This window comes from Rattus norvegicus, chromosome 2 (assembly GCF_021556685.1).
Source record: "Rattus norvegicus strain SHRSP/BbbUtx chromosome 2, alternate assembly SHRSP_T2T, whole genome shotgun sequence".
Classification (NCBI taxonomy): domain Eukaryota; kingdom Metazoa; phylum Chordata; class Mammalia; order Rodentia; family Muridae; genus Rattus; species Rattus norvegicus.
Window position 1 is genome coordinate 140615827 of NC_141535.1, and position 25290 is coordinate 140641116.

The following is a 25290-nucleotide window of genomic DNA, read 5'->3' on the forward strand; positions in this document are numbered from 1 at the left end:
TCTTTGATTCAAATATTTTAATGACAGCTGTGAGTCAGGATTTTTCTAGGCCTTTACTCTAGAGATAAGAAGAAGGAAAATGTGCTATCTACATCGAGGCAAACAAAGCACAGAAAAATAGAGTAAGGGGCTCCATTCTGATAGGAGCACCCCAGGAGACCCCACCCCAGCAGAGAACTATGAAGTGGAAAAAGGTGGAGAAACAGCATGAGGAAGGAGGGACAGCAAGAAGACATCAGGACCAGAGAGTGAGAGGTAGACGCAGAGTCAGAGAGATGAGAGCGTCTCAGAGGACAAGTCCTCTACTGAACATTTCCAGTGGTGGTCGTAAGACAAGGAGCTCATCCTCTGGCTTCTGTCTTAAGTCTGGGTCTGGCTACTCTTTGTTGAACTGCCAGAGAAGATGGGAGGAGACAAGAACTGAATCAGAAGTGTAATTCTACCAAGGAATCTGATGGTTAGTGGAGTTCTGGTCGTCATGCTTATTGCAAGGAATCTAAATCTTATATATAATCTATAAATATATAATTCACACACACACACACACACACACCAGGCAGGGGAGGGGCATGCCCCCCCCCAAAAATCCCCTTCAGGGAGATTCACTGTAAAACACTAAATATATATCCACTTAAAATTAAGCTTTTTTTTGAGATGCTGAAAATGAAACTGTCTAGGTTGCTACTTCTTAAGTTTGGACTTTCCCATTCTAGATACAAATTGATAGATGAATAGATAGATAGATAGATAGATAGATAGATAGATAGATAGATGAAAATATAAGTTACTCCCCCCAACTTTGGAATGGCATTCACAAAATCTCAGGGCCATGTTTCATCTGAACTAAATATGTCTGAGCTAATCATTTTAATCATTCTAGAGTCACAGTTACTGCTCCTCACCTCTGGAACAAAGGGAAGTTGGTTACTGTTCCGGAGAAAAATGTTCTAAGTGGCTCAGTCCATACCACACCATGCCTGGGCTGACTTCACCCCTGTCCCGCATCTCAGACTGATGAAAGGGCCATCTGCTTCATGTACATTTACTTATTCTCAGTCCCATGCAGTAGAAAGCAGCAGACAGGTGGGATTCAGGTTTAATAAAATGCATGCATGTACAGACTTCACTCTTGTGTAATCAGAGGATTGATTTCAGGCCCTCTGTAGATATGAAGATCTGTTGGTGTTCGGGTCCTTTATACAAAACACAGTTGGTTTTGCATATAAACAATATCCAGTTTCCTTTAAGTCAGCTCTAGGTTGCTAATGCAGGTGGAGCATAGCTAATCTGAAAACCTAAACTCTTCTAAAATTTGAAACTTTTTTGCTGACACGATCCTCCCTTTCCATCCCCTTCTACATATGGGGAGGCATGCAAAATTATTTTTTAAATCTGTACAAAATCACCTTAAGGTTCTAAGTATATGGTGTTTATGAACATAAATGTACATTATGTGTAAGGGCTGAATCTCTGCTGTGTTGCCTAAAGTGAATCTGGTCTCCTTTTATATACAAAACATTCATACATCCATTAAAAGTCTCAGGCCTGAATCCTTTAGATAAGGAACACTCACCTCTTAATATTTAATATGATGCAGATAGTGGCTAGTATTATATTGTTTAGGGAATGAGAAAGGGGGTGGGATCTACACTTGTTTAATAATGATGACCTTTTCTTTTTTCTTTTTTTTTTTTCTTTTTGAGACAGGGTCTCTGGTTGTCCTGGAATTTGCTAGATAGACCAGGCTGGCCTCAGAAGATCCGCCTGCCTCTGCCTCCTCAGTACTGGGATTAAAGGTGGTTGCCACACCATCTGGACAGTTTTCTCTAGTATTTTCAGATTGGTAGAATCATGGATGAAGGAGGATCCTTCAAACTATCTCATCTCTTCCCATCCAAATAGCATAGCGGTACAGGAAAGACTATTTGTGTATACTCTGGTGACCTAAATCAGACCCTCAGAGAGGAATGCAACAGTAGCTCAGGAGACCCTGGGGGCTTGTTGGGAGACAGACCACCTGCAGTGGTGGGACACACAAAGCTCTTCTGTGTTGTTTGTGTTCAAGTGAGCTGCGTCACCACAAAACAGGTTTCTAAGCATTAGGAAAACCTAGACACAGTAACAAGAGAAAAGATCTTGTTTCAAGAGCTCTCCAGAAAATGCTGAACCAGAGCCGAATAATGCGTTTGGTTCTCGTGTCAGCAGTCACCAGAACGTCTTCATTGCCTCAGTTTCTAAGATGAGAAAAGGGGTGGGGTAATAAATCTCAGTAAGAAACCAAGCAATTGCAAAAAATACTGAATTAAAGAAACTGTCCATAAGAGCGCTGTCCATACATAGACACAGACGTCTTTCGCGAAGGCATCAAACAAATATATCTTATCAGAGGAACGCGCGCATCTGTAGAAAGCAAAGCTGCTGGCCCACCCAAGCGTCTCAGCACACCCTCTGCCCATGCGTAGTCGAGCCTTGCAGGCCAGCCCGAGGCGTGAGTGGCGTGCCTGGGGTGTCCACGTCACTCTGCCCAGGGCTCCCACAGTCCCTGGGCGCTCCCTGCCTCTTGCTCCGCCCCTCACAGCGCGGGCCCGCCAAGAAGCTGCAGAGCAGTAGACGCCATGGCCGACAGGATCAGCACTGGGGAGCTAGGCCGGAGGCCGGGGCAGGTAGGACCTGGCGGGAGGCGGTTGTGAGCATCTCTCGAACCTAGACCAGCAGTCCCAGCCTTGCAAGGGTGCACCTAGGACAGACTCCACCAAGGGCCTGGGGCCGTTCGCTCCCGAATGGGGATGTTACTTCAGGCAAGCAGGCCACAGGGCCAGACTTCAAACCCCTGACCCTGGAGCTCGGAACAGAGCCCCGGGAGGGTCTTGGAAGTGGGTGACCGTAGTTGAGTTTTGCTACGGGAAAGGGAAATGTTTGGGCTTCAGAAACGGAACGCGCCTTTATCTGCGTTTATTTCCGGCTTTCCTGTCCCTGAGCTGTTGGCCTCACGAAGATGGCGACCCAAAGTGGCCTTGCTCAAACAAAGCCCGCCTGCCAGTGTACGCAGTATCCGTACCCTGCGGATAGAGGACTCAGAAACACACCTCGACTAGACCCTTGGTGACTCACGGGGTAACTGTACAAGATTAAAAAGTGGAAAGTGAACCGCAGGCCGGGTGACTTATACCCACGACGCCCGCCTGCCCGCACTTTCATGGCCGAAAGGGTCGCTGTGAATTCCAGGCCCACTCCGGGCTATAGTGTGAGGCCCTGCTTGTAAGACACAACAAAACAGAGTGGGAAAACTGATGGCCTGGCTAGAGAAGCTTAGAGGACATTACTCACCCCGGAAAGCAAAGCCAGCGGAGGTTATCTGTTGCTCACAGATCTTTTTGGATAGATACGAGGGGGCACTTGTACCTAGATGAGTTTTGTTAGCCCCCCCACCCCCACCCAGGGAAGGCTTTGTCTACTTAATCCTCTGACCCCTTAAGAACAAGCTTCTGGAAACCGAATTATTTCCGTAGGTCATTTAACGGGTTTCGATAATTCTAGGTGAGGTGCTTGTGCATGCGCAGAAAGCTCTTAGGGACTTCGGCAGCGGCGGATGAAGCAAAGCCGCACAAAATGAAATTCTAGATTCTGATTATCTAGAACACAAATAATTGTGAATTCTGACACTACGTAGCGTGGTGTCCCCGCTGAATTTTGCGATCCTCTGCAAAAACAGCAGCTTGCTCAGTCTCTGCAGACAGATTTCCCTGGATTTCTGGGAAACGGGAGGCCAGTGATTGCCCTCTGAGAGTTCAGGCCTAGGCAGCCGCTGCTACTGATCTTCAGCGCTGCTCTCCGTGATAAGAGTGACATAAATAACAACTCAGTAAAATGTAGGAGTGATTTGCTCTAAGCACTTCAGCACCTGCTGTTACTAATTAAGGGTTTAGACGGCCACCGATTGCAGATGGAAATCTAGTGCCTTATAATCGTAGAGACTGCAGTGCCCTGAATAGGCGGTCAGAAATGAGACAGAGTAGATAAGGACATTGGCCGTGGTGTGACCTTATAAAATTGCCCACAATTAAAGAGTGTTTGGCAGGGCACTAATAAGCCATACCCCAAGAGAGCATGGGATTTCATTTTCACTTCATTTTTTTTTTAAATTTCCCAATGAATATGTATTTTTTTAAGTGTACTAAGCAGTTCATACAGAAAAAAATTGCTGTCAAATGAAATCTAGGCAATTGTGTTCTGAGGTAGGAATCACAGACCTGTTAAAATGCAATTTCGCGAATGAGGATATGTTGGGATTTTCCATGTCTTTATTTTTAGCATACCTTCCTATTGCCGGTGTTCAGATGTAACACCATCAACAAGATGCTAAGTAAATATTCAGATTCGTGTTGCTTACACTTTCTTCGCTAAATTTACATGACTGGAGAGCGGACTTAACTGGTAACCTTAGTGTTCTAATCTCTGTGACTGCTGACACCCTCAGCACGTTGTAGCTCTGATTTCGTAGGTCAGGGAAAGAAGCAAACCCTAGACTCCTGCTCAGAGCATGGCTTCCCATGCTGCTGTTTTCCACCCGTCTGTATTACCTCCCCAACTCCTCAACTCCTCTCTATGTCTCTGCCTCCCACCCCCAGTTCTAGCTCTTGACTCTTCTGCACAAAGCCAGGGACCCTCAGAGTGGAGCCTGGGAGGGGTCACATGTAGTTAGAGCACCAGGTGCCACCTAGAAAAAGGTTTGAATATGTGGCTGCTTTCGTTCTCTGCCCTTCTCAGAGCCCTGTGACACAGGAAGTGCTGAGAACAGAGCTACCTGGAGCTGTCTCCGCTGCCCAGCCTGAATGCATCCTTCCTGTAATTGCTTTTCTCATCCTGTCTGAGAGAGGGGGGGGGAGGGGTGTGTGTGTGTGTGTGTGTGTGTGTGTGTGTGTGTGTGTTGTGCCCAGGTTTGGTATTTAAGAAAATATAGAGGGGGTCTACCATTCACCGTGTGTGAGTTTGCCCTTCATTTCCCTTACATAGAGCCAGTAGTGATTGATATTTGGAACCAAGAGGCAGCAGATTCTGGTCCCTGCCTTTGCTCCCTTGGCCCCACACCAGACTGTTGGTATGGGCTGGTAACCAAGGCTCACACACTGTTCTGCATTTCAAGGATTTAAAAGCCTGTGCCCTGGGCTACAGAGAAGGTGTGGAAGGCCCTATGCACAGGAACCTGTGTTCACTGCCACTGCCCAGTAGACTTTGCCTGTGGTGACTGTAATTATCAAGCACAATTAAGCCAGAACACAAAGTGCAAAGATGTTTAAGAAGACTAAGAGAACAGAACTTCCTAAAGGAAAGTTTTGCAAATTAACTCCTCCCCAGACCCCTGATTTGTACCTATTTTTAGTGTCATTATTCTCACCACATTGTTTTATTCTCAAATGGCCCAGCGAGAGACAAACCAACCATATCAAAATAAAAGAAAAATTAGGGGGCTGGAGAGGTGGGTGGCTTAGTTGGTGAAGTTCTTGCAGCTCAAGCATGAGAACCCAAGTTTGGCACCTAGTTCCCACATCAAAGCTGATGCAGCAGCATCCTTTTGTAACCCCAGAGCTGGGGGAGAGGGGCTAAGACCGGGAGATGTCTGGAGCTTGCTGGCCAGCCAATCTAGCCCAATGGGGGAACCCAAGTTCAGTAAGAGACTTTGCCTCAAAATACAAGGTGGAGAGTAACTAAGGAAGACATACCCTCACCCATCACATACATAGGCACATGCACACACACCTTATATACACACATACCACCTACACACACCACCCACACACCCCACATATACACTTACACCCAATATACACACCACATACAGATATTATATACATACTACATAAACACATACCATAACACAACATACATACCACATTTCACATACACTCAACAGAAACATTTATATCACTTTAAGATTGCCTTATCTGCATCAGGTAGATTATATTGACACATTGGTAGTTGCTTCAACTAAATCCGTTATTTAAAAATAACAAAACTATAACCCTTGTATAGCTGCTCTCACAACCACTTATTACTGTTACAGCAGCTCGGCTTTAGGGGTTTCAGGAAAGTGATGGAATAGAATTAATCATGTGATATAGTATTGTTGGGCAACAGACACTAATAATTGCACCCAAAATGCAACTAGACCTATGGTGTGGTTTTCAGAGGAAGTCAAAGAGGTCGCAAGGCCCTCAGTATAATACCTATGTCACTGCAGTTTCCAGAAACTGAAACAGGAGGATAGCATCCTTAAAGCCAGCCTGGGCAACATACCGAGGGTGTTGTCTCAATTAACAAATTATTTTTAAAGGAGAAGGTTATGCTATGTTTTGAAAATGTTAGGGCATTTGAGGAAAGTAGAAGCTAAGTTTGGTGAAGTAGGCTGATGTCAGATTGCAAAAAACAAAAGCAAAACCAACCAAACAAACCAAAGCCCCCATGTTAATGAGTGGGCATTTTTATCCTTCCTGATGTTGGAGGGTGAGAGTGGGGCTCCTGCCTGTGGATTGAGTATAAATGCTTCCCCCACCTTCTCTGTTCTAAACTACACAGCAGAAGGCACTTTTGAAAAAATGAAGCCTCCCACGAGTAAATACCACAATAAGGAAGGGGAGGGGGCCATCCTACATTAAAACCTACCCAGAGTCAACTACAGAATTCAGTGCATAGTTCTCGACAGAATCTTGGTTGCAACACAGCAGTTTCTCTCACAGCCTAAAAGCCACAGTCAGACTTAAAGTCTAGGTAGGGACAGATCACATGTCCACTCAGAGGAAGGCTATGGCTTTAAAGATGTGGAGAGGAGAGTTGCTGGGGTGCAGCAGAGGGCGGACTGGTCCACACATGTGCAGAGGCTGGTCACCTGCTGTGGAAGTAGCTGCATGCAGAACACCTGGAACAAGGATGCTTTGGCTCCAGGGTGTGCCTGTGAATTGCTCTCCATGGAAAACGAGCTGCAGGTGGGACTCGGGTTCCCAGCGTGGGCAATTTCCAGGCACTGCCACAGTGCTGGACTCCGCTCCCCAGCCTGTTTCCCAGGTTCCTGCTCTCTCACAGTGGACCCAAACCATATTCACAGCTCCTCAGTCCTTTGATTCATGAGATTTTTAGGCATAGGCGCTGCAGCTGCACAGCTGTGCAGTGACATCAGTCACACCCATTGTGTAACCTGCTTTATTATGAAATTCACATCCCAATGTGCTGAAGAGAGGAGGTGGGGCTGTTCCAAGGTGGTTAGGTCACAAAGGTACATCACCATTAAGAATAAGATTAATGTTCCTGAAAAAGAGGCCCAAGGTGGACTCATTAGCCCTTGTACCACGTGAGAGCACACCAGACATTGCCTCTTCTGAACCAGAAATCATACCTTCACTTGATGCTGGACCTGCCAACACCTTTATCTTGGACTTTCAAGTCTTCAGAGTGGCAAGAAAGAAATTTGTTTTGCTCATAAGCAGCCTTGCTTTGGTACTTTTAAAATAGCAAGTTGGAAAGGCTAGGACAAAAGAGAATACAAATGTTTGAGTTCTAATTTGCAAGGCTGAGGAGATAGTGTGGTTAGTAAAGTGCTTATGTTTAAGTGTGATGTTGTGACCCCTCTATACAAAGACCAGGCACAGGGGCTCAGGCCTCCTGCAACCTCCTACTCCCTGAATTGGGAAGGCAGAGGCGGGGAGCCCCCCGAAACTCACTGGTTAGCCAGATTAGTCAAATCTGGGAGCTCTAGGTTCAGTGAGAGACTCTGCCTCAAAGAAATGAGATGGAGAGAAACAGGAAGCAATCCCATGCAGAATGTCACCCACTGCTTGAAGGCACACACACGGGCAAACCCACATTAACACACAGCAGGCATGATGGTGTGCTCATGTGATTCTAGCTCTGGGAAAGTGGAGATATGGAGGATCCTGGCCAGCTAACCTGTCATACTTAGAAAATTCCAAGCCCAATAAAAGACCAGCGCAAAACATAAGATGGACAATGCCTGAAAAATGATACTCAGGTTTCCTGTTACCTGTACACATAGCTGCACATGTGTGCACACACAGACACAAGTAAAGTTTGAATCTATATCTTCAGAGAGGTGATCACATTCCAAAATGAATGGGTTATTTAGAGGATAAAACTTTAAAAACTCAGGATTCACGTTAAATTCAGTACTTTTTAAAGGACTAAAGACCGAGAAAGCATTCTGGGAAGTCTATTCTGTCACAGAGAAATGGGGGAAAAGAATCTATCTGGGTATCTAGCATTTCACAAAAAATTTCCAAAGAAAGAACGACAACAGAGAGGAGAAAGTGATCTGTGATTGAAGAAATATCTGTTTCCAGAGTGGATAATAGGTGCTTATACTCAGACACAGAAGATAAAAAAGAAAACAAAATCACCCAAAGAAAGCCAAGCTGTGTGGTGCTTTTGTCTGCTACTCTGATCATCATCTTCAAACATCACACTCAGACCAGCTAGAGCTAGTCCTGACTTGTCAGAACACTGTGACAGTATTTTCAGGCAGGAAGAATCTCCTGAGCCTATACTGAAATTCAATAAAGTGGATCCCAGGAAGAAGCAAATATAAGCTACAAGGAACATTCCAGATCAAAGAAATGACAACAGAAATCATTACGTGTGAATATTAATTATAAATACAAAAAAATCAAATAAAGCCTTAAGTCCAAGACATTCCCATCAGGAGTGCAGCCTTGTATGGAGAGAGACAAGGGTCTCACTGTCAACCTGTGCTTTGACCAAGTCCCAACACACAGTCATAATCTCATTTTAAGCACTGTGAAATGTTTTTGTGTAAGTGTTTTGTCTGCATGCACGTGTGCCTGGTGCCTGTGAGGCCAGAAGAGGGCAACATAACCCTTGGGAGAGAGCCAACAGCTGTAAGCTACCACATGGGTGCAGAGAACAAATCTGGGTACTGTGCAGCAACTGGGCAGAGCTGTTAGCCACTGAACCATCACTCCAGCACCAAATTTAGAATTTTGAAAAAAATTTGTTCTTTGGAATATATTTCTAAACCAAAATAAATAATGTGTGACTTGCCAATTTGCATTTCTCACAAAACACATTTTCCAGGAGAAAAGTCTGATTAAGAAGCTGGATCAAAAGACCCTTACCTGTTGCTGGGTGGTGGCTCATGCCTTTAGACCCAGCACTCAGCAGGCAGAGGTAGGCAGCTCTCATAAGTTCAAGGCCAGCCTGATCTACGGATTGTGTTCCAGGACAGCCATGGGTACGTAGAGCAACCCTGTCTCTAAAAAGCTGGAGTAACAACAACAACAACAACAACAACAACAACAACAACAACAATAATAATGAACGTTGCCTGTTAATGGAATAATAATAATAATGATAATGCTGCTGCTGATAACAACAACAACAACAACAACAATAATAAAGAACATTGCCTGTTAATGAAGTAAGAGAGATTTGGGGAAGCCCCACTATAATGTGATAATGGCCCTAGTGGCAGGGTCTTAACTAAGTAACAGGATACTTAGACCCGAGCACAAGCCTGGGCATTGAGACAGGGAATAGCTTCCTTCCCTCAAGTGCTTAGTTTAGGGCCAACTGCCCTGCTCCTTGAGTTATTTCTCACTTTTGTTTGGTAATTTAATGTGGCCTCTGCTTTCTTCCTTCTGTTGTAGGGAAGAGTAGACCTTTTGCTAGTTGGAGATGCCACACGATATTTCCTGGCTGGTTCTGTGCAGAAATTCTTTTCCAGCACAGCACAGATCACCCTGACCATTAGCAACGTGAAGAAGGTAGCTGCGCTTCTGGCTGCTAACTCGTTTGACATAATCTTCTTGAAGGTGACTTCTACCTTAACTGCAGAGGAGCAGGAGGCCGTCAGATTGATTAGGTAAAACTGTTCAAATCTCGACCTAGTGTCTTGAAAATTGCTTTTAAAACCTATTTCTTAAATGCATAAAGTATATGGATTTATTTGATATCCTAAATAGATAAGCTATAATATATTGAAATACTTGATTGATGTACAATATATTGACATACTTGACATCAAGTTAGTCCACTATGAGTTTTAAATTGAAATATGTCTTCATGAGTGGAAGTTTCATAGTGCAGCTCTGTGGCAGGTTTGACATGTCATTGTAAGAATTAGCATGTCAACCTGAGCAGGAATCGGCGTGAGTGACATCAGAGGGGTTAATTGATCATTACTTGGTATATAATGCTGATATTAGCCCCATAGGTATGCTTTTTAAACAACTGTCATTACAATGACTCCCCTTTTCAGAGTTTATTAAGGGGTATGGTGGATATTAAAGCAAGTGAGCATTAACAATTCTTTAATGTTGACATATCTAACCAACATTGAGTCTTTCCTGTTTATGATTCTAAAAATTCAAAATTCAACTTTCTCTTCCTGGTATTATTTGGGTTTATTTTTTGTCTTAAATAATACATGTGTATCTTTTTCAAACAGACACATGGGTATTTGTTTTAAGGGGATTTTAGTTTTATGTAAATCTCCCAAATCAAGATTTTGCTGATTTTACCATGTAGTTAGTGTTCTTGAAATGTCCTCTATTCCTCAACATTTTCAAACTAATAAGGGGTTTGAAAATGTGGATAAGGTTGAGGTTATTTTCTTTCGTTAAGGAAGACCAGTTCATCATATCCTCACTGATTTGAGAGTTTTGCATTTTTTGCATCATTTTAAATTCTCAAGAGTTAAAAGGCATCTATTTAGTTTCTAGTAAGTTAAGCTCTTCTCATTTTTTTGAGTGATTATTTTGCTTCATTGTAACACTTTTCCCTCAGATCTGGCAAGAAGAAAAACACACATTTGCTGTTTGCTTTTGTAATACCTGAAAAACTTAGAGGTAAGTATGTGGCTGTCTGCTATTGCTTGTGTTTTGTTTTCAAATAGCAATTACAAGGTCGGTGCTAACGTGATCTCTGTAGGCTATATTTCAGATTATGGAGCTGATATTAGTTTCAATGAGCCACTGACCTTGGAAAAAGTGAACACTGTGATAAACTACTGGAAAACGTATTTCACAAATACGGGTGAGTTAAAATACATGTATAAAGGTTTAAAATAGTCATTAACATTCTATAAAACCATGTTTGTACATCTCTAAATTGATTTCCCACTTGTGCCTTTTATTGTGAATTAACAAATTGCTCTGTATTTTATAACAGTGTTTTTTTAAACAGTGTGTTTTTAATATAGCTAGAAAATATGTTTAAATAAGGAGGAAAAATATTTTGTTTTTTATATGCAAGAGAAGCTGAAATGTTCAGAAATTTCAAACGAGTTAGTTGCACAGTAGCTGGGTGATGAAAGGCTTTTGTTGTTGTTTTGTTTGGGATTGTTACTATGTTTCTTTCCGTTTGATAACCTAGCTACTCTCATATCTTTGCTATTAAAATACAAACGATCAGGTTATGTCATTACAGAGATATCCAAAAAGTAGAGCATTAACCTGGAATTACACAGTAACTCTGTTGCAAAACATTTTTATAGTTATTTACCTCTTTAATGCATAAGAGTCATTCTTTCTCTTCCATAGTTTTAGATACAAAGCAGTAATGACAACGCCTCAGCTAGACCTCTTCTTTGTATTCCCTTTACATATTGTATTGTGTGCATTGCAACATTTAAACACTAATTAAATTAGCTTGTCCTAAAGGGGCAGGAGGCAGCCTCCAACTCCTGGAATTAATGTGGTTCAATAATTATTTTTGCTTGATATAGTTGGGATACTAGCTGAGAAATCTTTCAGAATTAAGCTGGTATCATGTAGAGAACATTGGGCAAGGAGTGGATATGTCTTCATATGAGTAAAATCTGAAGACCTCAGATACAGTTTGATGGCTGTATTAACAATACTCTGTGGATACTTGTAACTTACTGAGACCCACCATCTTAAGTGTTTTCAACACTTGCACAAGAAAATGATTATGGAAGATGATGAGCACACTAATTAACTTGATTGTGCTATTTTTACATTGTATATGTTCATTGTAGACACATTGCACACACACCACACTCACCATTATATTTCGATAAGGCTGAGACCTGTTTAAAACTTAAATTCCATATTGTCTTGGAACACACTGAGGACTATTGTATATATCTAAGTTTACATTCTAGAGTCAGTGTGTCTGCCTCTTTGTGTGCTCAGTTTTCAATGGTCCGAGTAGTGAGTTCTCTTTGTAGCACCTTTTGTCACCACATCCTCTCCCCACCCCTACCCCCTGTGGCTTCAGAGTTCTGCCCTGTCTGACTAAGCGTGTGGTCAAGGCCTGTGCAATCTGTTCTCTGGTCTTCAGTCACACAGCAGCTGCCCATCACCTGTCCAGCACCTTTGATGGACCCCAAACATTCTCCAGTTGATTTATCATTGGTCCCAGGACTAACAGCTGCAGATTTTTTATGGCCCTGAGGCCATAACTTGACAGTGCAGTTGCTTGACATTTACTTATAAATAGGAAGGTGCTACATAAACTCAGTTGGGAATGCTTTATAAAATGTCACTTAGCAGGTTCTTACTGGTGAGAGGGTGTCCTTGGGTGCAGTGCGTGCAGCCTTTCAGTGGGATTTTCTAATCTGAGTGGTTTTATGCTTCATGGACTGAAACCTATCACTTGTTTCTATTTTAAAACCCTGCTTTGTAAAAAATAGTTGGCAGTGATTTTATGATTGAAACGAGCCTCTTTCCAAACTTTCAATAGATATGGGGAACACTGAGTTGCCTCCAGAATGCAGACTCTACTTCCAGACTTCCTGCAGCGAACTCGGAGGGCATTTCCCTACAGATCTGTTTCTTTGGTTAGTTTTGTTTATTCTTTTCAACTTTTCCATGTCACCTGTGTTTACCGTGTACATTTTATTAACGACACTGCGGAGAACTTGATAATAGGACACCAGCCCAAGTGCCAAGTGTGGTGTAGAGAGAAGGGCTCTTCTCTGAAGACAGATGGCAGTCTTCTGTTTCAGATTCTGGAGTCGAGATCATGGGTACATCTCATAGGTGATACAACCCAGTATTAGAAAGCACACTGATAGTCAAATAAAGTAACAGCAGATCCCCCCCTTTTCAAACACACATTTGAACTCTGATATTTGGACAAGCCAGCCTTACCTAGTCTCTGCCTACAGCACGTCCCCCCCCCCCATTGTCTGTTTTGAACTCATAAACTCAAAACTTCAACTATTACTTACCTGGGATTTAGAGTCTCACATATCCCATGAAGGAAGTGCTTTGTTTTGATTTTTATAGCTCTCTCTCTCTCTCTCTCTCTCTCTCTCTCTCTCTCTCTCTCTCTCTCTCTCTGTGTGTGTGTGTGTGTGTGTTTGTCTTGTCTTGTCTTTATCTTTCTCTCTCTCTGTGTATCTTGCTTGTTCTCCTACAGGCTGTTGAACTTGGGTTAGACTCTTCCTTTGTTAGCTTTGCATGTTTGATAAAAATCAGCTTTTTGTGACTGCTGCCTTCTTTTTACACCAAGGAGGTTTTAAATAGGGCTTAGAGTGCAGGGATGGACAAGTGCTGAAGCCCAAGGATGCTGATGACGGTGAAAATTCTCAGTGAGGCACTTCTAAAATGTGTAGAATGTGGCCATCTACTGGGTAGAACAAGGGAGGGACTTGGAGCCCGTTCATGTGGCAGACGAAAGAGGCACATGGATAGCAAAAGCTTTGTGAGTCTTATTTAGCAGCTGAGCCTCAAAGAGCTTCATGGAAAAATGACCCCTTATCTGGCATATGAGGTAGGGAAGGGTATTTCGAGGTTTCGTGATTTTTATATGCTACATGAAAGCACTTTTCAGTGTCTACTTTGAATTTTCTTTATACTCCTTCATAATTAAAGTAAAAATTTCAGTCAAGTTTTACCCTTTTGGATAAAGAAAATGGAATTATAGGGCTAGGGAGATACCTTGGTCAATAAAGTACTAGTTTACAAGCATGAGGACCTGAGCTTCAGACCCAGAACTCAAATACAAAAGCTTTAAGGCATGAGTGCTCAGAATCCTAGTACCTGGGAGATGAGCACAGGAGGGGCTCCTTCCCTCTCCCCTGAGCAAAGACACCAAGGTTGATCTCTGTCTCTGTCTCTCAGTCTGTGCCCCCCCCCCCTCTCTCTCACACACACACACACACACACACACACACACACACACACACACACACACACGTACGTATGTATAAAAAGGGCTTGTAGAGATGGCTCAGCAGTTAAGAGCACTGCCCACTCTTCTAGAGGAACCAGGTTCAGTTCCCTGCACCCAGTCACCCTGTCTGTGACTCCAGTTCTAGGGGTCCTAGTCCCTCTTTTGGCACCCATGGGCTCCAGACACATGTGTTACATATATACCCATAAAATAAAAATTAATAAAATAGTTCAGAACATAAAGTTCTAGATCTCAACCTCCCTAATGCCATGGCCCATTAATACTTTTCCTCATGTTGCGATTTACCCTAACCATAAGATTATTTTTGTTGCTACTTGTAATTAAGTTTGCTATAGTTATGAATGTAATATAAATGTTTTTAGAGATAGAGGGTTGTCAGAGGGGTTGAGAACCACTGTGGAGTCAGAACAGCATCCATTAAATGACAGAGTTTACAAGGAAGAGAAACCTTTGCTGATCAAGTTGGAATAGAACACGTAAAGTTTCTCTGTTCTTTTCTCTGTAATGGACCTTAAGTTTTAAAAATGTATGTCATGTGTTTGGGTGTGTTTTCTGGACGTATATCTGTGTACCACAGACGTACAGTGCCCTCAGAAGCCAGAAGAGAGTATCAGATATTTTGGAACTGGAGTTACAGCTGGTTATGAACCACCACGAGGGTGATGGAAATTGAATCTAGGTCCCTCCAGTGCTGTTAATCACTGAGCCATTCTCTAGCCCCGTGGGTGGTAATGTTTTAAGGGTAGACACAGCTGTGGTGTGATTTACAGTGAGGCTGTAAGACCCAGTAGAAACAATTGTGAGTAAAAACTCATCCAATCAGCCAACACCATAGCTTGCTCTGTAACATCCTCAGAACACTTAATGTTAGTTCACAGTTGGGCAGGAGCCATCTAAGTCAGTCTGCTTTGTAGCAGGTTGTCAAAGCATCAACTGTCATATGTAATTTATCAAGTATGGCTGGAAGGAGAAGTGGACTGGTGTTGCAATGCTTTTACAACACCATAAAGTTAAAAAAATGTGCTATCAGTGACTGCTTGTAATTTAGAATATCCATGATTGATACGATTATAATGTCTTGGTCCTGATTATATTTGTATTTAATCAGTGTGCTTTAGGTTTTTGATCATTGACTGTATGATATTTTAAAATCTTAAGGAGGAGATTCAGCCCCAAACGCGCAGGTACGGGGATTTGATAAACTCTCCTCCCTTGTGCGAAGCAGGAGATGTTCTCTGGCTGATCGTGAGTCACTGCTCGTTGCTGCAGTTGCCTGGCAGCTTGCTCTTTAATGGTGACATGATTCTCACTTGCTTGTAGCTCTGAACTGCTGAACAATGACACTGGACTTGGATTAAAGGCCCCGCTGTCGAGTCCAGAGAGAAACAAAAAGGCTTCTTTTCTTCACTCAAGCAAAGAAAAGCTGAGACGGTGGGTGCCCGTGGAACCTGTGGTCGCCGGGTTACTTCTTCACACAGAGAAACCACGTCCACCATAACTTTAACACTGCTGAAGGTCTAGATGGGCCTAGTGAATGTGACACTGAATATAGGCCACTCATGCGGTATTCGATCACTGTGAGGGGAAAGAGCTGAGCAGGTGCCATCGCCGCAGCGTGACTGGAGAACGTAACGATTCTACGTGGTGGGGATAGAAATACTCGTCTGTGGGTCTCCTAAGTTCCCTGCATATTCAGATGTTTCCTTAATACACATTGGAACGATGTGTAATGGCGTTTGTCAGACAAGGTGGTAGTTATTGGTAACAGTCGAGTCATCTATAGATAACAAAGGCTTGATGGTTTTGTCCCCTCCCCCCCTTTTCAGTCTTGCTTCTAACATATTATTCCCACTGCCAATGATGTTGGGAAGACCTGGTTTACCATAATGCACTATGAGGCAACCTCTCGTATTCTACTGAGACTGCCTTGCCCACAGACTCTCCTGTGTGTCTCAGCTTAGATTCTTCTGTAAGTGAAGTTTCTCTGTGGGGAACATTCAAAGGCTTCCAAAGCTGTTGGCTCCTCAATGCTTTCTACCCCCAGAATAGTTCCTGAGACAACTCTGCAGAGCCCCAAAGATCCTGACGCCCAATAAGAATACCACTTATTTCCTACCCTGACTATGTGCTGAATGATAGACATTTTCAGTCTGTTTTTCTTCTATTCTGAAATGAAGAGAAACTTAGGGACTTTTCTAAGGTTCCAGGTAGTAATTGTCAGTCACCCACACATGTCAAGGCTGTCACTGGACAAAACAAGTACTTAGGGGAAATGCCAAGGGCTTGAATCGATTTTGAATCAATTACACCTACATTTCCCACGTGTCTCTCCTGAGACTCATTCAAGATTTTGTGTCCTTTGGATGCTAGCCTGGACATTGACTTTGTATTTTAGTTCATCCATTTAGGAAAACTCTCTTCTCATTTTCCTCCAGCTCTGGCACAGCATGATATGTGAAACTCACATGGTACAAGATACTAAATTATATCTTTATAAAAATATGGTCCAAACCCAGATTCTGACTCTTCCTGGCCTGCTAGGCTTCTACTATGAACCTTAAAAACGATGTCTCTACAGCACGTGATTCTTTCCTGAGGGCAGAGTATTTGCGGATCTTGGTGGGCTTTAAGGGGTGTGCCTTGTACTGTCTGGGACCCTGGACATCACAGCAGTGGGCCTCATGGAGGGAACTGGGACTAGCATGGCACAGACTCTGTGCTTTGGCAGTTGCCCCCTTGAGTGAGGACCCCGTCGGTGTGATTTCAGGACTTGTGGGGGGCTTTTGGCCTCCCTCTTAAACAGGGATCAGATGAAGACAGAGACAGTCCATTTTCACAAAAACCCAGGAAGAATTGCTCCTTCTGATGAACAGAGAAATAATTCGTCATTGTTTTCATGACTGTTTGAACAGAGAGCGCATCAAGTTTTGCTGTGAGCAGCTGCGCACCCTCCTGCCATACGTCAAGGGGAGGAAGAGTGATGTGGCTTCCGTCATCGAGGCCACAGTTGATTATGTGAAGCAGGTCCGGGAGTCTCTCTCGCCAGCCATTATGGCCCAGGTACTCAGTTTCTAAAGCCCTATCCATGCTTCCATGCCCAGTTTTTATTTTTGTTTCTGTAGCTGCACATCCGTGTGTCTGTAGGTCTGTTTTTACATATGTGTCTCTGTACTTGTTTAGATTACAGAATCCCTTCAGAGCAATAAGAGGTTTTCTAAGAGACAGATGCCCATCGAGCTGTTCCTCCCCTGCACAGCCACATCACAGAGGTATGGCAAGGGCGTGTGAGTCTCTGTGTTGTTTCCCCACCTTGTTCATGCTGGGTGATTGTGCAGGAACCGAGAACACACACCGTTGAGAGCCTTGGTGTTCGTTAGGGATTCACGAGTGTCTCCCACTGCCAATACTGCACATCTTATTACTGTGGTGAACACACCCAGTGTCCTAGGACACACACCCTGTTAGCCCTGAGAACCTTGAAATGGAGCCTCCATCTCAGTGTCTCCGCTTGTCCAGCAGGGGCAGGATGGATTCTGTAGTTGTTGTTCTCTGTCAGGGTTGAGGACCGTGGAGCATCTAGAACTAGATAGTAAGTACTCCTGAAACTCACAGGTACAAAATGTGACATGCCAAGAGATGACTTCCTCACTCAAGTCGTGTAAGTCTATGCAAGCAAAGAGAAACAAAAAGAACCTTTGAAGGAACCTCAAAGGTCCCAAGTACCACTATGTTATATTCAAATAATTTTTTTAAAATTTTTTTTATTAACTTGAGTATTTCTTATTTACATTTCGAGTGTTATTCCCTTTCCCGGTTTCCGGGCCAACATCCTCCTAACCCCTCCCACTCCCCTTCTTTATGGTTGTTCCCCTCCCCATCCTCGCCCCATTGCCGCCCTCCCCCCAACAATCACGTTCACTGGGGCTTCAGTCTTAGCCGGACCCAGGGCTTCCCCTTCCACTGGTGATCTTACTAGGCTATTCATTGCTACCTATGAGGTCAGAGTCCAAGGTCAGTCCATGTATAGTCTTTAGGTAGTGGCTTAGTCCCTGGAAGCTCTGGTTGCTTGGCATTGTTGTTCATATGGGGTCTCAAGCCCCTTCAAGCTCTTCCAGTTCTTTCTCTGATTCCTTCAACGGGGGTCCTATTCTCAGTTCAGTGGTTTGCTGCTGGCATTTGCCTCTGTATTTGCTGTATTCTGGCTGTGTCTCTCGGGAGAGATCTATATCCGGCTCCTGTCGGCTTGCACTTCTTTGCTTCATCCATCTTGTCTAATTGGGTGGCAGTATATGTATGGGCCACATGTGGGGCAGGCTCTGAATGGGTGTTCCTTCTGTCTCTGTTTTAATCTTTGCCTCCCTATTCCCTGCCAAGGGTATTCTTGTAAAAATATGGAACGCTTCACGAATTTGCGTGTCATCCTTGCGCAGGGGCCATGCTAATCTTCTCTGTATCGTTCCAATTTTAGTATATGTGCTGCTGATGCGAACACATATTCAAATAATTTATAACTGAGACTTGTCAGGGTTTTTTAGAGCTTGACTAATAGAAAAGGGCCTGGAGAGATGGCTCAGGAGTTAAGAGCACTGACTGCTCTTGCAGAGGACCTGGGTTCAGTTCCTAGCAATCTCATGGCAACTTACAACCAACTGTAACATGAGTTCCATAGGACCTGGTGTCCTCTTCTGGTCTCTGTAGGGACTGCATAGGCAGTCCACAGACGTACCTGCAAGCAAACAGTCATAATATAAACAAGTAAATCTTTTTAGACACAATTTAGAAAAGCCTTTGGATTTAGCACTGTTGATATCTACCCGGAGAGAGGTGCAAAGTGAATCTTTTCTTCTTTCCAGGGGAGATGCTATGCTGACAAGTGCTTTCTCACCTGTGCAAGAGATCCAGCTCCTGGCTGACCAGGGCTTGAATGTCTATTCCATGCCTGCTGCAGGAGGACCTTTGGAGGAAGCCGTGAGAGGTGAGCTATGCCTAACGCCCTGTAGCTCACAGGGCATGTGAATGAAGGCTCTGCAGCCCTTGGGTTTCCCCCAAGTCCCCATTCATTTCCTGTCATAACCATGTGGTCAAGTGGAGCTGAAACATTGTCCAGTAAGTCCTGGCTTTACCATCTTGAAGTATTTAAATTGAGTCCTTTAGTTTCTTTTGTTGTCACTGGCAGAATTCCTGACAGAGAGCCCCCAGGAAGGAAATGTTTAACTCCTAATGCTGGAGGACATAGTCTGTGATGGCAGAGGCAAGTGTGGCACCATTCACACAGTAGGACATTAGAGTCAGGGGAGCAGGAGTCAGAGCAGGATTCACACAGTAGGCCATCACAAAGCAGGGGTCAGGAATCTGAGCAAGAAGGAAGCAGAGGTGGAAGACCCCAGCTCCAGCCATCTATATTCTATCACCTAAAGGTTACACAGATCCACAAAACAGTGCCACTAGCCAGGGAGCAAGTTTTATAAACAGGACTGGGTGGCATTTCAGATTCAACCACAGGAGTATCTTAGGGGCAGAAGCAATGGCTGCTCTTGCAGAGGTCCTGGGTTTAGTTCCCAGCACCCACATGGTAGTTCACAATCCTTTGTACCTCCAGTTCCAGAGCCTCTCTGAGTACTGCATACACATAGTGAACACACATGAATGTATGCAAATACACACACACACACACACACACACACACACACACACACTAAAAAGGTATCCTGGAAACTGCCTCAGATTGAACATAATTTCCAAAAAATATCTTACTAACAGATGATAAGTATATTGATAAATTTACTTCTTATGGAGATGAAGTCTAATGGGAATCACAGTATCTCTCAGTACCCGTATAGGATTTGTTCCAAGTCCCTCTGCAGATACCAGATCTTCAGAGTCTCAAGTTCCTTCCATAAAATGGAATATCATTTGCATAGAACCTGGGCGTATACTCCTGCTTATACTCGAAGTCTATTGTGGGTAGGATGATACCTGATAATACAATGTAAATTTACACAAATGATTGTTATATTACATTGTTTAAAGAACAAAGTCTGTCCATGTTTTGTATAACCTCACTGTAGTTGATTTTAAAGCAGAAAACAAAAACCTTTGAATCCATGGTTAGTTGGATCCCCAGCCCAATGATATTGAGGACTGACTGCTCATTAATTCAGTGCTGACTGTGTGCTGTGCATTTACAATGTTTATTTACTTCTTTCAGGTCTTTAATTAGAGGCCCTACTCTGAGTCCTTCTGAACCACCTGGTTAAAGCTACTTGTTACAGTGTATACACACAGTTCATGTACACACAGTTCATGTACACACAGTTCATGTACACACAATTCATGCACACACAGTTCAGCCACTCTTAGCCCACTTTCCTCTTGGGCTGTCTTCCTGGTTCTTACCTCCTGTGCTTTTTCTGTGTGTGCTCTGTTATTGCTGTCTTCTTCCACTACAGTGCCAGCTCCGTGAAGGGAGGGACTTTCCGCTCCTGTTTTGTTCATTGCTGTATTTTTAGTAGAGCAACCACACTAGAGCAGTGGAGGCCAAGAAATACTACATATACTACAAACACCCATGTGGACACACGCAACCTCCTTCCAGAGGCACTGCTGTTAGGTTTTCAGCAATCCCTGGTGTTCCCACGTAGTTATGGAAATAATGGTGGGAATGAACCAAGCCAGAGGAAAAGCATCCAGGGCCAGTGTGTGGCTTTCAGTGTTCCTGAAGGCTACTGTCTCCACGCAGGACCCAGTAGAATGTAGACTTCTTTCTAATAGAGTGGCTGGTGTTGCGTGACAAGAAGTCTCCTGTCCTCAGCTTGTCTTTTGTGACTCTTCCTGATTCCTTCTTCCTAAGGAGACCTATGTTGTCATTGCATCCCACCGTGTTGGGAGCATCCTTATCCATCACTGTCCCTCTGGTTCTCAGCTTGGCGTCCCTGCCTCAGAAATGGAAGTGCACGGATAGATGAGTGCAGTTATTTCTTCGTGTGGACCTCAGTGGCAGACAGGGTCACTAAAGCAAACTGGTCTGCTCAGTGTGCCAACTGTGACTTGTATGTAGACATGGCATGCATGTCTAGGGGACCAGGGGGAGTTCTGGGACAAATGGCATTCCTTCAGTTGTGTCCAAAGTCAGAAGAGAAGGGGCCAAAGTAGAACACAGCCCTCCTTGGTCCTGCAATCAAGGAAATAAATGCAGGACCCTTCAATGCTCTACTTAGGCCTTTCTCTTGACCACCTGGGGAGAATGGAGGAGAATAGGAAAAAGTCACCAGTTAAGCTATTCAGAGTGCCTGTAGCTCAGCGTGGCATGTGATGACTAAAGTCATCCAAATTAAGCTGAATTAAGGTGGGGCCATGCTCAGTGCCTCTTAAGGATATATATATATATATATATATATATATATATATATATATATATATATACCTTTATATACAATATAAATATATATATATATATACACCTTTATATACAATACTGTTTATGTTCTGTGAAAACAGTGTTGATGACAACAAGGTCAGCATTTTCTATACTTGAGTGTTTTGTGAAATCATGTCACCTAGAGACCACTCTGTGAAAGACAGAGTTATGCTAGGATTGTACACTTACAAGACATGCAGCCTCAAAGAGATCTGGGAGATCAATGAGTCAGAACCCTCAATTTAGTCACATCCTATTTAAAAAGTAACTGACTATACTAATACACACACACACACACACACACATACACACCTGTCCTCTGAAACCGCTTGAGACACGAATGTGCAGTGTTTATATTGAGCTGTTACAGGAGCAGGCTGGGTTTTCCTACCAGTGTTTAAGTGCAGTAGCTGTGTGCAATATGAGGAAATGAGATAGAGGACCATGTATTCCCAAAGCTGTAGTCAGAGCCACACAAGTGTGCACAATGCTCACAGACACCTGTTTTCTTTCTTGTTACAGGTCAGCCGGACTCTGTTTCAGAGGATCTTTATAAGACTCGAGTCCCCAGCACGACCCTCTCTCTGAACTCCTTCCATGCTGTCAGATACTGCTCTGGACCCGTCTCTCCCCATGAGGCAGCTGCCAGAACAAACCAGAACATTTCCATTTATTTACCACCCACTGGGCCCAGTGTGTCCAGCTTTACTCCTCAGCACTGCAATGCCATGCTTTGCCCAACACGCCCAGCCAGCTCCAGTTGTCTGGTAAGTGAGTAAGAGACTCCTGTGGTCTCTGAGTAAGACTGGATCCTCTCCAGCCAGCGAAGGTCCTGAGCCACACTTGGCTGATAATGTCCTGGTCTCAAAGCTCAGAGTCTGCACCCCAAGGGCTGTGTTGGTTTCTAAGTCACCATCTGAGTGCTGATAATTGCTGTAGTTAACCCAGTCCCTTATTCTTCTCACTGCAGACCTGGTACCTGGATGCCTGCTGTCACAAATGTGGAAGCGGTCTAGCTAGTCTAGCATTAGGTGACCTGTTGGACACTGGCTTTTTTGGATCTAGTTACCTCTTCCTCTCCTTCTCCCCTGTGCTTCTACCCAGAATTCCTTGGATTCAACAGCCCATTCTATGAGCTTCATTCTTAGCTGACCCCCTAACTGCCTCTGTTGTCTCTCGGCATCAGAAGGCACCCGCACTAGATGGAAACCCATCCTTCATTCACCATCAGGCAGAGCTCAGATACCGGCTTTTATGGACCGGCCGTTTGAGCAGCCTGTGCTCTGACGCTGTGCTTGCTGGTATTTCTGGGGAAGTAGTGTCTACAGACATTGCGCTCACACTCATGAAGTGTCGGGGATACAAGCAGAGAGACAGGCAGCAATGATATGGGTTGAAGCGTGAAGGTAGAGGACATATAGTTGAGTAAATGCTGACTGGTGGAGAAGTATTTACAGTCTAAGCCAAGACCTAGAAACAAAGATTAACCTCACAGGGGTCTGGAATCGGAGATAAATAGAGAAAAAGAGTTTAGGGGTAGGTGAACCAGCAACATACAGTGAAGTTGTTTGTGGAAACCATACTAGGTCATCTATTCTTTGTACTTAAAAGCCATGGTCTAATGACACCTAATATAACTCTTCTAGGGCAAAAAGAAAAATGTCATCATCTCTATGTGACCTCTGTGAAACAGGAATAATAGTGACTGTGTAAAGACGTACTTGTGAGAAAGACGTGCCAACGTGAATTAGAGAAAACTTAGAATACTCATGCCAGTAATAGTCAGAAAAGAAAGGCCAAGACAAATGAAGAGGATGCTATAGTACTGATTGATTGATTGATTGATTGATTGATTGATTGATTGAGTGGACTGAGATGAGATCCTGCCTTGTTGTCTGCTCTGGTCTTGAACTTTTGGTTTCAAGTGATCCTTCTGCTTAAACCACCCCCCAAATATTGGGATTTACAGCTCACACACCAACCTAACACATTAATTTCTAGTTGCTGGCATGTACTTACCTTATATGTTTTTGTTTTAGAGTTTTTATAAGAAAATAATTATTTTTGCTATTTTTATTTTGTTTTGGTTTTTGAAGTATGTGTGTGTGTGCATGCATGTGCACGTGTGTCTGTGCTCACCGCAGTGCACATGTGGAAGTCAGAGGATAACTCTTGAGAATTGTTTCTTACTTCTTCCTTGTTTCTGCTTCTCTCTTGTTTCTGTTGCAGTGCACTTCCGGCCATGAGCTCCCAGCCAGTTCTCGCACTGCCTCATCCAGCATCTTTCGTGGGTTCCGAGAATCAGACTCGGGTCACCAGGCTTCTCAGCAACCCACTGGGCCGTCTCTGCAGCCTCAAGACAGCAGTTACTTTTAAGAAAAATTAATGTTTGAAAACATGTAGTTTAGTTGCCTGAAGACGCCAGTTGGCTTTATTAACTTTCATGATACAGAAATGCATTTGTGACATTGTGAGTAAGGATGGGTTAGACTCAATTACTGTGTTCTTCTCCCTCCCTCCCAACAGTTTGGGGCATAAACAGTCCGTGTGTGGGGCTCATGTTCTAGACCACATACTGGGCACACTTGTTCAGTTGAGGAAGAAGGGACAAAGATATTTGAAAGCTGCTGATCGTGTTGTCTGATAAATGTGCTAGAACCTTCCAAAGATACATAGAAAGATAGTAGATGGCAGTGACAGCCTTGTCATTCAGGCATCTTCATCCATGTCGGGATTTCCCAATGCATCAGGAATCTGCAGGCCGAGTGACCCCCCACACACACACATTCATTTTACCAAAAATATAATTGTTCACGTTGTGAAAAACATACTACAAAGAATACCTATGTGGAGGTAAACATCTAAGACCAGGACGTCCCAGGGTAGCTGTAGCCTGGGGGTTGCTTCTGTCATTGATTTCTAGTTGGTATCTTCTCTAGATTTGGCATTTTGGAGAGCCCCCTTCTTCATTCATCATCCACACTAAAATAATCAGGGAGATGTGGAGCAACTCTGCTTGTCCATTTGGTGATTCCAGATAAACTGATATGCTTTTGATTGCATTTTGCAATCTTGTGAGTGGGATGGCAGCCAGGAGGGGCACTTACTTTTCCTTGCTGGCCCACAGATAACTGCTTTGTCCTTTCCTTGTACGTGTGTTTGCTGGAAACCAGGAGAGAGGGGGGGGGTGGTTTTATATTTCACTGAAATGTTCTTACACAAACGTTTTATTGTTAAAGTGTAATCCATTCTTTTGTTTAATAAAAGACTTTCTCTTTTAGTAAGTGTGCACGGAATTTGATTTTATTAAGTTTTTGAGAAGCTTAATAATTACTTTGGCTTTTTTCTGGTTATGAGTTCTTTGAAGATACCAAAATGACCAACTGTGGATATGGGATACACGATGTGGAGCGCCTCGATGTGTCCAACTAAGGTTCTATGCCTCTAGGGTGGGTAATGACTGTCTCCAGCCAGCTGCAGCTGCTTTGGCTGGCATTGGAAGAGAAGGTGTAGAGATGGTTTGGGCTCTCTATGCATTGACCTCTCCCTGGCTGGCCTCTTTTACTGCTGGAAACGCTGTTCAGATGGGAGTTTCTCCAGGTTGACACCTGGGTCCTGAGAGAAGCGGTGGCCAGGGATTCTAGGAGAAAAGTCTCACTGAGCCTGACTCCAGGAGCCATTTGTCC

At 43.7% G+C, this 25290-nt stretch overlaps 1 protein-coding gene and 1 non-coding gene across 2 annotated transcripts; one reads left to right on the forward strand and one right to left on the reverse strand.

Moving 5' to 3' along the window:
- The first annotated feature begins 2583 nt into the window (after positions 1–2583).
- Positions 2584–24884, forward strand: Sohlh2 (spermatogenesis and oogenesis specific basic helix-loop-helix 2). The gene is given in 11 exon segments (NM_001034961.1): positions 2584–2663; positions 9672–9886; positions 10810–10871; positions 10954–11058; positions 12730–12826; positions 15508–15618; positions 17100–17247; positions 17368–17456; positions 19041–19162; positions 22127–22371; positions 23834–24884. Coding segments are annotated over 11 exon segments (1389 nt in total). The 5' UTR covers positions 2584–2615; the 3' UTR covers positions 23981–24884.
- Positions 18573–18679, reverse strand: LOC120101148 (U6 spliceosomal RNA). Its single transcript, XR_015678519.1, has one exon. It is a non-coding gene; the product is annotated as a U6 spliceosomal RNA (small nuclear RNA).
- Positions 24885–25290: the final 406 nt, after the last annotated feature.